The sequence below is a fragment of the Leucopleurus acutus genome (genome assembly GCF_964270905.1).
Source record: "Leucopleurus acutus genome assembly, chromosome: 16".
Taxonomy (NCBI): domain Eukaryota; kingdom Metazoa; phylum Chordata; class Mammalia; order Artiodactyla; family Delphinidae; genus Leucopleurus; species Leucopleurus acutus.
The window spans coordinates 4913656-4924968 of NC_139158.1; the positions used below are offsets into that span (position 1 = coordinate 4913656).

At 46.1% G+C, this 11313-nt stretch overlaps 2 protein-coding genes across 5 annotated transcripts in view; one reads left to right on the top strand and one right to left on the bottom strand.

Annotated features, from left to right (window-relative positions):
* EIF2AK1 (eukaryotic translation initiation factor 2 alpha kinase 1) overlaps positions 1–11288 on the top strand; it is a 30813-nt gene extending 19525 nt beyond the window's left edge. For 2 of the 4 annotated variants that reach the window (XM_082857669.1, XM_082857670.1), the window contains exons 12-16: positions 1068–1168; positions 6617–6728; positions 6966–7048; positions 8129–8362; positions 10528–11288. In XM_082857669.1, the coding sequence (XP_082713795.1) occupies positions 1068–1168; positions 6617–6728; positions 6966–7048; positions 8129–8362; positions 10528–10638 (641 nt within the window). In that variant the 3' untranslated portion in view covers positions 10639–11288. The remainder of the gene's footprint in view (positions 1–1067; positions 1169–6616; positions 6729–6965; positions 7049–8128; positions 8363–10527) is intronic. The other 2 variants (XM_082857671.1, XM_082857672.1) reach the window with 1 other exon arrangement.
* ANKRD61 (ankyrin repeat domain 61) lies at positions 1674–5633 on the bottom strand (the record flags this gene model as incomplete). Its single annotated transcript, XM_082857673.1, is given in 6 exon segments — positions 1674–2312; positions 2314–2870; positions 2873–2949; positions 4392–4483; positions 5419–5480; positions 5483–5633. Coding segments are annotated over 6 exon segments (1242 nt in total). The 3' UTR covers positions 1674–2009.
* Positions 11289–11313: the final 25 nt, after the last annotated feature.

The window sequence follows — 11313 nt, forward strand, 5'->3', positions numbered from 1 at the left end:
TTGTGGCGCACGGGCTTAGTTGCTCTGCGGCATGTGGGGTCTTCCTGGACCGGCGCTCGAACCCGTGTCCCCTGCATTGGCAGGTGGATTCTCAACCACTGTGCCACCAGGGAAGTCCCTGATTTAGTCTTACCAAACCTCTCCACCCTCTAAATTCCCATATTATGTTATGATATTAATAGATGAATTAATTCGTTTACCTTTTCCCCCCTCTACTTCATTTGTCCATCATTTTTGGAAAATGTGGCATTCCAAATCTTCCAGGCAATAGAAGCTCACCCCTTGGGCTAACATAATTTATCTTTTTTCTTATTCTGCTATTTGTAATAGTGTGTTTAATCCACAGCGGGCCAGGACACCAGATTTATTAGCATTAATCCCCAGATGTCAGGGGTTGAAGGGGACTGAAACGTAGTTTAATCTAGTCACCCGATGCCTGAGAATCGTTTACAGAGCAGTTAATACAGGGGCTCTGAGTGACATGAGAGGTCCTCTCTTTCTGGTGACAGAAGTCCATCGACTCTTGGGAACTAGTTTGCAGTGGCTTCTTTGTTTGCTGATTTCTAGGTTTGAAACCATTGTGGAGTATTGACTGTGTTGACAATCTGAATGTTGTGTGGTGTCAGGTGTTAATGTATTTATAACTACGTTCATTACATGTTTTTTTTATAAAGTTATTTATTTTTCGTTGCGTTGGGTCTTCATTCCTGTGCGCGGATTTTTCTCTGGTTGTGGTGAGCGTGGGCTACTCTTCGTTGTGGTGCATGGGCTTCTCATTGCAGTGGCTTCTCTAGTTGTGGAGGAGGGGCTTCAATAGTTGTGGCATGTGGGCTCAGTAGTTGTGGCTTGCGGGCTCTAGAGCGCAGGCTCAGTAGTTGTGGTGCATGGGCTTAGTTGCTCCGCAGCATGTGGGATCTTCCTGGACCAGGGCTCGAACACTTATCCCCTGCATTGGCAGGCAGATTCTGAACTACTGCACCACCAGGGAAGTCCCCTCATTACATTTTGATGTTATGTAACAAGTGAAAAACTATTAGAGAAATAAAACTATTTTTTTTAACTTAAAGGTCCTTATGTTATGGCCAGTGTTGCAACAAAAATTTTTCAAGAATTGGTGGAAGGTGTATTTTACATACATAACATGGGAATTGTACACAGAGATCTAAAGGTAAGTGGGGAAGATTAAATCATTGACAGCTGCTTACAGGGATGACTTGGGTATTGGTTTATTGAATTAAATGAGATCATGTACCCTAGTTTATTTACCTCGGAGGTTATCATTACCTTTATATTGTATAAATCATTGTTCCATAGGTCTAGAATGTGAAAACTTTAGATTGAATTTAAAAGGAGTAATCTTTGGGCATTCGAAAATTCTAGCTGTTTTCAGGTAGTAAGTGTGCTCTGAGTACTAATATAACTGATGATGCTAAATGTATTTCATGCTGACAAAAATACTCATTTCTGCCTTAGAGGTAAAATCTGTTTCTGTAATTATCCCTCTTAAAAGAAATTTAACATGGGAAATTTTTTTCTGCTGTTTTAAAAATCTGTAATGACTATTCCAATTTTTATAAAAGACTATCAAGAAAGAGAGACAATAGGGAATTCCCTGGCGGTCCAGTAGTTAGGACTCCAAGCTTTCACTGCTGGGGGTGCGGGTTCAGTCGCTGGTTAGGGAACTAAGATCCCGCAAGCCGTGCGGCATGGCCAGAAAAAAAGAGAGAGCGAGAGAGAGAAAATGTATTTACTTCTTTGGCTGAGAGTTTTAAATTAATTTACTTACTTTTGGGGCAAAAATTAAATCATGGAAAATGCATTTAAAAGACTATTTAGGAAGAAAAAGTTAATGTGCAAATCATTTTATTTTTTGAAAAAGGTTTAAGAACCAGTAGTTTGTACATTTGGGATGTATAAGGTGATGGGTTAAGTATTTTCTGGGTACACGTCTAGCCAGAAAATGCGATGTGAGTTACTGAAGTTCTGTGGCTCTGTGCAACTTTGAGATCTTATTTCAGGAGGTGAGCTAAACCATAATAACCAGATACAGAATTCCAGATCTTCCCTGGGAGAAGTCGCTTCAAGTGCTGTTTTTGTTTCTCCCCACAAATATTTCTGACATTTCTTTTACAGTTGTCTTCTAGGGATAAGGGTTTTTGAGATAACTTTATTAGGGTTTCCCTTAGGAGGTGGAATTCTGGGAGCATGATTCCTGCAGGTAGAATTCCTTGGTCATTGGTCAGTCTCAAAGGATAAGAGTGGTAAAGCAGCCTGGTGAGAAGTGCCGTGTCTCTTGTATTGGAACCGTGCTGGAAGGTACATATATATCAGAGATTCCCCATTTCTTGTTAATATGTTAACATTGGCTTCAAATTCGAGCAAGAGATTATTGCCTCTCTGCCTCCAAAACGCCTCGTGGCTCGCGGCTTGACCTTCACGGTCCTGCGTATTCACCTGGGCTCCGTGAACGAGCAGCAGGCGGATGCAGCTCAGGCCCGCGGCCAGCAGCCGGCCGGCCTTGCTTGACGCGGTGCACACCGCCAGCTTCAGGGCCGTGTTGCCTGTGGAGGAGACGGCGCAGTTGACGTATGCCCCGTGGGCAGTGAGCGTTTCGATCACCTCCTTATTCAGTATATCTGCAGCCATGTGCAGGGGTGTCACGCTGGACTCGTTTATGGCGTTGACCTGGGCACCGTTCTGGGCCAGGATGGAGAGAACCGGGTAGGTCCCGTACGTGATGGCCAGGTGGAGCCGGGAGTGCCCGTTGCTGCTGTCCGCTCGCGCATTCACCTGGGCCCCGTGTTCGCACAAGATGCGGAGACGCAGGACGGTGTTGTTCTGGATGTCTGTCAGGGTCCTTTGGATCTGTTCCCCGGCTTCGTCCACGTGGTAGAGGTGATGGGCCAGTGCAGGAGCATCGGGTGGAACGTGGCGAGGCCTCTTGTGTCTCTGGAATAGGCACTGATGGCAGATTACACTCAGTTCACAGTGGGAATGGCTCGACGCGGAGAGCTACTGCTTAAGAAGGCAACATTTATTTAAGGTAATCCCCCGTAATTACTCTAGAGAAGTGTTTGAGAATCTGCATTGCTGTTTAATTTCTTGGGGTATCCCAGCGTCTTGCGGGGACAGGGTGGTATGCATCACAGCACGGAGGGGCCCAGCTTCCTATCGCAGCTCATGTCAGCTTTGTTACTCCTGCTGGGACGGTGGCCTCTTCCAGGTTGCATCTCAGTTAGCTCTGTGTCCACAGCCCCTCAGGGCTGTGCTGAGTTAGCAGCCATTCAGTAAAATTGTGCGGACTCGAGTGTGATCCAGAATTCCCACAGAAGTGAGCCGTGAAGGGGCAGAACGCCCGCTGACTCAGTCCCTGGTGGCCCCGCACCTGCTCCTCTACCTGGCCTTCTCACTCGTGTGTGTGGATGGCAGGGGCTGCAGCTGGAGTTTATCGTCAGTCCCTCCCCAGCGCAGGCAGAGTGAGAGTTTGACAACTCGGCCCTCATCTCCTTTCCTGAAATCTCTCAGGATTGCCTCCAAAATTCCTTGATTGTGGCAGAGAAAAGGGAAGGTCTCTTATGAGCATCTGACCGCTCCACTGGGATGAGAAGATGACTTTTCAGTTCACCTGTTGATTTAGTGTAAGCCCTGCACCAGGGGTGTGGGGAAACAGCAGAGTCCCCACGCTGCAGAGCTTACAGTCAGGTGTGGAAGCATTAATCCGAAAGAGCTAAGTAAACAGGCCAGTGGGCAAAGAGGTCTGCAGGCCCCACCCAGGGCGAGAAAGGGTGGGAAGGGTGTACTGAGGAATCCTGTGGGGAGGGGGAACATGATGGTCCAGTCCTGGGAGGACCTGCGGAGCTGGAGTGGGGCTCGGGGGCAGGGTGAGAGCAAGACGGGGTGGGGCGCCCTTCCGGAGCGTGGTAAGGATTTGGGGCTCGACTCTCTTTTATACCATGTACTTCTCCCATTCATTCAGATGATATTTATTGGGCACTTAGGAAGTGTCAGCATTGGTTTAGGCGGTGAAGATATACTGGGAAGCAAGATGAACTTCTTTCCAAGAAAATCCCTTGCCTCTTTCCGTTTTCTTATTTTTCGTATCTAACTTAGGTTGTTAAACTCCCTGAGGGCTGTGACCAGGACTTAATTTTCCACAACATCATTGCTGAGCGCTTAATACTCACGATGCTTTAAGTGGGCTGACTGATTTGTGTTCCTGTATTATTTCCGGTTTTCAGAGGATCTCATCAGTAAGGAAGTTGGTTTATTCCAAACGTGGTAACCTGTAGTCCATCACCCATGGAGAATGGATGAGTCCAGACATGATCGGGAAAGAAACACAGATCGTGTGTGTCCTCATTTAGAAACAGTCACCTGTTGAGTTAACTTACCTTACTTCTGGGTCTGCTTCATGTTCTAACAAACAAAGCAAACTCTGTGCCTTGCGGTATTCCGCAGCCAGGATGGGGATGATGGACTGCGTCTGCTTTGGGGTAAAAAATACATTACAAGTAGCCCGATATAGTTAGAATAATTGTGTTAGCTTGCTATTTCAAAGGAAATAATTGTATTTAGCATCTCTTTGGTTCAGTATTTCTCTGTTATGTGCACTGAAATTCTCCTTTTGCGTTTTAAATTACCCCAAACCAGTCAATTTTAGATTGATATTATAAAAATCTGTATTTTACATACATGCAGATTTACCAAGGCAGCAGATATAATTTACTTAAAGCTTCGAAAGTTGATTCTTGTGAAGAGCTCATTGTGTAAAATTAATGGTAATTGCTATCAAGTCCCTTGGTCCTTAAATTGGCCCAGAGAGTCATTGACAAGTAGGTTTTGTTTTTTAAGCCTTTGCCAAAGTCATAGCATCAGTAGTATAACCTGCACGTTTAGGGTTTCACAGTTAATGCTGCTTGTATTCTGTCTATGATTAGCAGAGCTGTTTATGCGAGTTCTTTACACACACACACACACACACACACACACACACACACACACACACACGCCTTTACAGCACGACTACAAGATAAGGGCAGAGGGTGACTTTCTGAAAAAAATTTAAGTTATAAGGGTAATAATTACTGTATAAAAATTCAGAAAATGAAAAACTATATGTAAAAAAGGGAGAAATAATTCCAGCACACAGACATAATCAGCACTGGCACATCTGAGAGGATGACATTAATGTTCTTCCAACCAAGCGAGCCCCAGTCAGTGCCCCTGTGATCCCTGGAAGGAGTCGTCGCAGCCTCAGCAGAACACGGCTTTGGGTGTGCGGTGTGCTCAGCGTGGACCATCCAGCCTCGGGCACGGTGAAGGCAGCCAGGTGTAGTGAGTCCTCAAGAATCAGGTGGCGTTCCTTCTGAAGCATCACGTTTTTTTTTCTCAAAGTGACTGAGAGGAGAACGCGGGTACCTGGTTCAGCAGTGATCTGTAGCTGGTGGAGTTGGCCAGAACGGCCATGGGCTGGTTGACAGGTGGCTTCTAAGCAGAGCCCGGAGTGCGGTGCTGCCCTCCCTCAGGATGGCCTCGTAGAGCCCGGTGTGGAATGACACCACCGCGCCCTCTTCCGGGGCCTGGGCCCCGTCAGCCACCAGCCCCCTGCTGCCTCTCTTGGTTATGTTTCCCATGAGTACCACTTCGAGGGGGGACTTAGGAATTCAGGGCAAACGCGTTACAGAATTGGTCAGTCTCAGTCTCTTTATGATTCTTTCCATTCAGTTCTAGAACTGTTGAGAATGGTATCCGTGAAGATGATGATGCATTTTTATATCAGAACCAAACTTTTTCACATGTTGTTCCTGTATCTACAGTGCCAGCTACAGGAGCACAGTTTCCAGGACTTTCTACGTAGTCACAAAAGCGTAGCCAGATTATCATCTTGCACCTAAGATTGTTTCTGTTTTCTCTTCCCATTCAGCTACTGTTAGAAAAACCTGACAACGCTAAAATAAGGGAATTGATACAAACAAAACATTTACATTAAGAAGACCTAACTTTTAAGTTAAACGCTTTCTAGTTTTTAATGGAATTCCACCCCGCCTCCAACAGAGGTGCATTTTCCACTGGTCTGGGGGTACTTCCATCGGGAAGTGTGTTGGGTCTGTGATGACTGCTTCAATAGAGTGAAATGTGTACCTTTAGAGTGTGACCTGGCCGTCCCCAACCCTGGCTAACATGTTAGATCATCTGGGAGCTTTAAAAAACATCCGTGTTTTCATTAAAAATAATAATCATCAAAGTCTTTGACTTGTTGAGAGGATAGTAGTTATTAAAACCTTCTCGGTGACTCTGAGGTCCCGTCAGGGCTGAAATGCACTTGTGCACAAGCACCTTCTGCATTAGTGGAATAAGCTGGGGACTTTAAGTGATGTCGCCGCCTGTGTCCACCTCCAGGAAATCTGATTTAATCCGTCTGGGGAGTGGCTTGGCCGCTGAGATTTGTTTGAAGTTCCTCCGGTGATGCTGATGTGCGGCCGAGTTTGAGAACCACTGCTCTCATTTTTAATTCTTGAGGGGCTGTTGGCTCCTGAGTTGAAAACTCTCAGCATCTACATGTTTTCACTATTCATTCTAGAACACCGTGGAGTTGACCTGTTCTGTTTGTTTCCAGCCCAGAAATATTTTTCTTCATGGCCCCAATCAGCAAGTAAAAATAGGAGACTTCGGCCTGGCCTGTGCAGACATCATACAGAACACAGACTGGGCCAATGGAAATGGAAAGAGTAAGTTTGTTTTGGTGGTTGTTTTTGTTTGGTTTTGCATTAAAAAAAGAGAGAGAGAGACATGGTTGAACACTGTCAGTATTTAAAGAGAATCGGAAAGACTTAACAGCAAAGGTGAGATTTAAAAAAAAAGCAACTATCATTTCCTTGGGATCTGCAATGCCCTGCTCAGTCAGGGGTCTTTATGTAGACAGTGCTAACCCTGCCATGCTTAATCTCTGGCTTTTCAAATTACAGGGACACCCACACATACCTCCAGAGTGGGCACTTGCCTGTATGCTTCCCCTGAACAGTTGGAGGGATCCGAGTATGATGCCAAGGTAGTGTTTGTTCCCTTCTACCCTTTCAGTGGACTTACCCTGCAGTCGTAAGTAACAAAAAGTACAGTAAATGCAGTGGAAGGTCTGACGTCGAAGTGATTTGGAAATAGCGGAGTGTGGTAGGTTATCTCTTACATCAAACTACCATAGTGCGAAGCCTCACTTTTCAACTGAATCTGACTTTTTTAGGCTATTTTACTGTTTCCAAATCCGTGGGTGTCACAAAATAATTTTTGCAATGAGCTTTCCCTTTAAGATACCACCTTCCCCTCAGGAAGGCAGGATTCACCAGAGTCTGTCTTCAGCCGTTCATTCTGCCTTCAAGCTTAGGTAAATCAGTGCCCCCGACAAGTGTGCCACCTGCTTCCCTCTGAGGCTGAATGAAGATGCGGAAAAGTTTTAATCCAGCTCGTTCCTCGAAGGAATGTTAAAGTAAATTCTTTTCTCAAAATAACAGCCGAGTAAATTTTCTTCCTTTTGATGAATCATTCAACTTTTTAGTGATTGGGAAAGAGCTGCCAGAAAAACCATGGCAGCTCCGAAAATCCTATGTAGTAAACACCTTCCTAAAAGACTGTTCTTAGGAAAAGTGACAGGTTTTATGCAGAGTTTGCTAAAACTTTACCAAGAATGCCTAACTCTTAGCGGAGGCAGAGGTGGGACCGGGGTAGGCCGCAGGGACCCTCGGTGACCTCTCATGTCTCTCTCAGGCTATACCTGGCCTGGGTTTTCAAGGAGCAGTGGAGTCAGTTGTATGGTAGTGACCGCTCTGGGTGGCCGGGATCACCCCTGCCCCTCGCCTGGCCCTCAGTCCTTCGTGCCCCTGGATGCCCCTTTTTGGTGTTAGAGCTGCGGATTGCAAGAGTACAGTCATCTGTCTGTAGATCACCTACAGTAGATCCAGCTGGCAGATACCTGCCTCTGTGAGGGATGAGCCAGCCCGCTGTGCTCCCTCCGTTGTAGGGACTGTCGATCATCCTTCTGTAGAAAATCCTCTCGCTTTTGAAAGGAAGGTGGGTGGGAATGGAAATGTTACTCTGTGTATTTCATTACTGATTGACCGTTTCCCCCCTTTTTCAGTCAGATATGTATAGCTTGGGTGTTATCCTGCTGGAGCTCTTTCAGCCGTTTGGGACAGAAATGGAGCGAGCACATGTTTTAACGGGTTTAAGAACTGGACAGATCCCCGAGTCCCTCAGTAAAAGGTGTCCCGTCCAAGCCAAGTACATCCAGCACTTAACCAGAAAGAGCTCATCCCAGAGGCCGTCTGCTGTTCAGCTGCTGCAGAGTGAACTCTTCCAAAATTCTGGAAATGTATGTGCGATTTTTTTAATACTGGGGGAAATATGAAGCTTAAAATGGAATTTGTTTAAATTGTGAATCCCATTTCACGAAGTGCAGTTGAGCTTAGAGTCAGGTTTATGGAAACAAAATATTTCAGCCCATTCTCAGAGTTGCCAGTGGCGTACTTGTCAGGGAAGCTAGATGACCACTGCCAACTGTCTACTCTGAAAATGGTCACATGGGCTCCAGTTTCGAGCCCCATCTTGCTAAGTCAGAAGGTTTTAGTTTTCCTTTCCAACTGTGGTATATGGCCTTTTATGAATTATTATCAAGTATCTACTAGTAGAACGGCACACACACCAAAGGATATAGGACAGCAGTGCTTCTCAGGGGAGCTGGAGCGTCTGTGGCTGAGACCGCCTTACCCACCCTGAGATCTCAGCATCCCCGTGTGGAGTCTGGTTTTCTGTCCTGTGAGGGGTCCTGCTCCAGGCAGCCATCCCCTTCCTCCTTCCTGTCGTGTCATTTCAGTGCCAGGTATACACAGAAACTTTCTAAGACTTAAAAAAGCTTGACTCAAAGAGAAATTCACAGGTTCTCTAGTGCTTTGCTACTCAAAGTGGGTCCTCCGACCAGCGGCATCAGCCTTACCTGGGAGCTTGTTAGAAACACAGGCTCCGGGGCTCCCCCCCAGACCTGCACTGTAGTGAGATCTCCGAGTAACTTATACCCAGCGTGTGAGCAGCAGTGGGTGGACGCACCGGCTCCAGAGTGCGGTCTCCAGACCAGCAGCATAAAATCACCATGAACTCGACAGAATTCTTAGACCCCCCCCCCGCCGCTTCCCCCACTGACCTATAAAAGAGACATCTGGGGGAGAAGGGGCTGCTCTCTGAGCTTCTGCAAACCTCGAAGCGGCTCTGATGCACACGAGTTGGGGAACCACTTGCAACTGGTTAGTTGATTTGTCTTTTGTTTAAGGCTTATTTGTGTTCAAGTAAAACAGTGAATTTTAGTAGATTGAACAGTAAATGGGTAGGTGTAGTGCTTTTCTCTGTCTCTGAAAATAGCAGATGTGGTTGTTAAATTGATATCCTTGTATGGAGAGAATTTTCTAACTCCCTGTGAAGCTAGAGTAGAGACCGTAGTTATTTGTTGTTAATGGTAAGGATTTCTCCTTCTTGTAGAATTGTTTATAAAGTAACCTGTGCATACCTGCAGAGATAAATTTGCATAGACAGGTGGCCCTCACTTTGCACTTTGTGTACTGCAGGACTGTGACAATGACCACGCAGAGCTCACAGCATACAAAAGGAGCTTAATAATCGATGGGGAAAGTCACAGTCATTCCATGACCTTTAAAAATGTTTGTCAGAACATTAAAACTCTCTTATTATCAGTTACAGATGTTTGTGGAAATGAAAAAAATTATAAAACTATAATTGAGAATGAAAGTGTTTCAAGAGTAGTTTGAATAGCGCCCACCATCTTGTCCTGGAACTTAGGGCACGGAGTGAGCATCTTTTCTGTGCCCTGGTGACTTGTCATACTCCTCGCTAAGTTTGCGTCAGTTTCTGGCATTTTACCTTCGGCACTTTTGACGTTATGATCCGTCCCCAAGAGTTCTTTAATGTGAGGTTTTCTTGGGGCATCTTCATCCTTTTCCTGCTCACGTTGATAAGCGGTCTTTGCTCAGTGCGTCCGATGGTGGCGGGATCAGCACTCCCACGATCAGCTCTTTCGTCTGTAACACCGTGCGTTTGATATTCACTTCTAGCATCTTCACTTTTCATGACTTTGCTGTACTTTCATCTTCGTTGGCCAGTTCCCTCTTTCAAAAACGTCACGTGGGTTTATCACTGGGAGACAGGAGGCAGCACAACTCCACACACTGCCCGTGTGTGAACCGACTAACAGGCGCACGGTGACCAACCAGCAAAGCCGTTGAAAGAAGTGATTGTTCCTGATTATGACATGTATGGTGGGTCACATAGTGTTTCGTGGACTGAAGTGCTAAGGCAATTAGTCACTATACCTTGGTAACTGACACTTGACCCACGTTGCTGGGTGACGCGTAATAAGCTGTGAGAACTGGAATCCACGCATATTGGAAGTGTGCAGAGAGGCAGGCCTGTATATTTAAAAGTAAAGGAAGAAGCCGTTGTAACGGAGCTTAAAATTTTCTCTCTTTACAGGTTAATCTCACCCTACAGATGAAGATACTAGAGCAAGAAAAAGAAATTGAAGAACTAAAGAAGCAGCTGAGTCTCCTCTCTCAGGACAAAGGGGTTAAGAGGGTGACTTGAAAGATGGGGGTGTGCCCGTGTAGCCTCAATAGGCTCTGTAGATATGAGAGTGGACTTTTTAAGCTAAAGAGTCGGCTGGAATGTAAATTTTCAGTCTTTATTGGGGTGTGGCTGGTATAACTCTAATTGCGTTTAGTGAGCCTGTATAAGACATATTAAAGCGAGGCTGTGAAAGTACCCTTTACGGCTGGCATTGTGAACCGAAGGCTGCTCGAAACGAAGCCTGTTCTGTTCTTGCCTTTCTCCTACCCCACACGCTCCTTTTCCTGGACTTCTCACTTTAATATTACCGTCCATCCAGTCTCTGAAAGTGAAAGTGTAGGCCTCATCCTGAGCTGTTCTTTCTCTCTTGAACTCTGCCTGTTGACCACCAAGTCCCCCTCTAGGTTCTACTGCAGAAACCTAAGTGTGCTCTGGACCCATCGCTGCCCAAGCCCAGGCCCGCGCATGAGCTGCACCGTTCCAAGTGGACAGCTGCTGGCCTTCCTACCCTCCACACTGCGCTGTTCCCACGGGCTCCCTCCTTCCTCACAGACTTGCTTCCCCCCAAGTCTACATTCCTCGAAGGCAGCGATATGATACGTTCGTATTTGTACCCCAGTGTGCCTGCCACGTAGCTGGCAATCGTCACGGTATATTGCATACAGTGTTGCTGGATTTTAAATAAAATGAAAA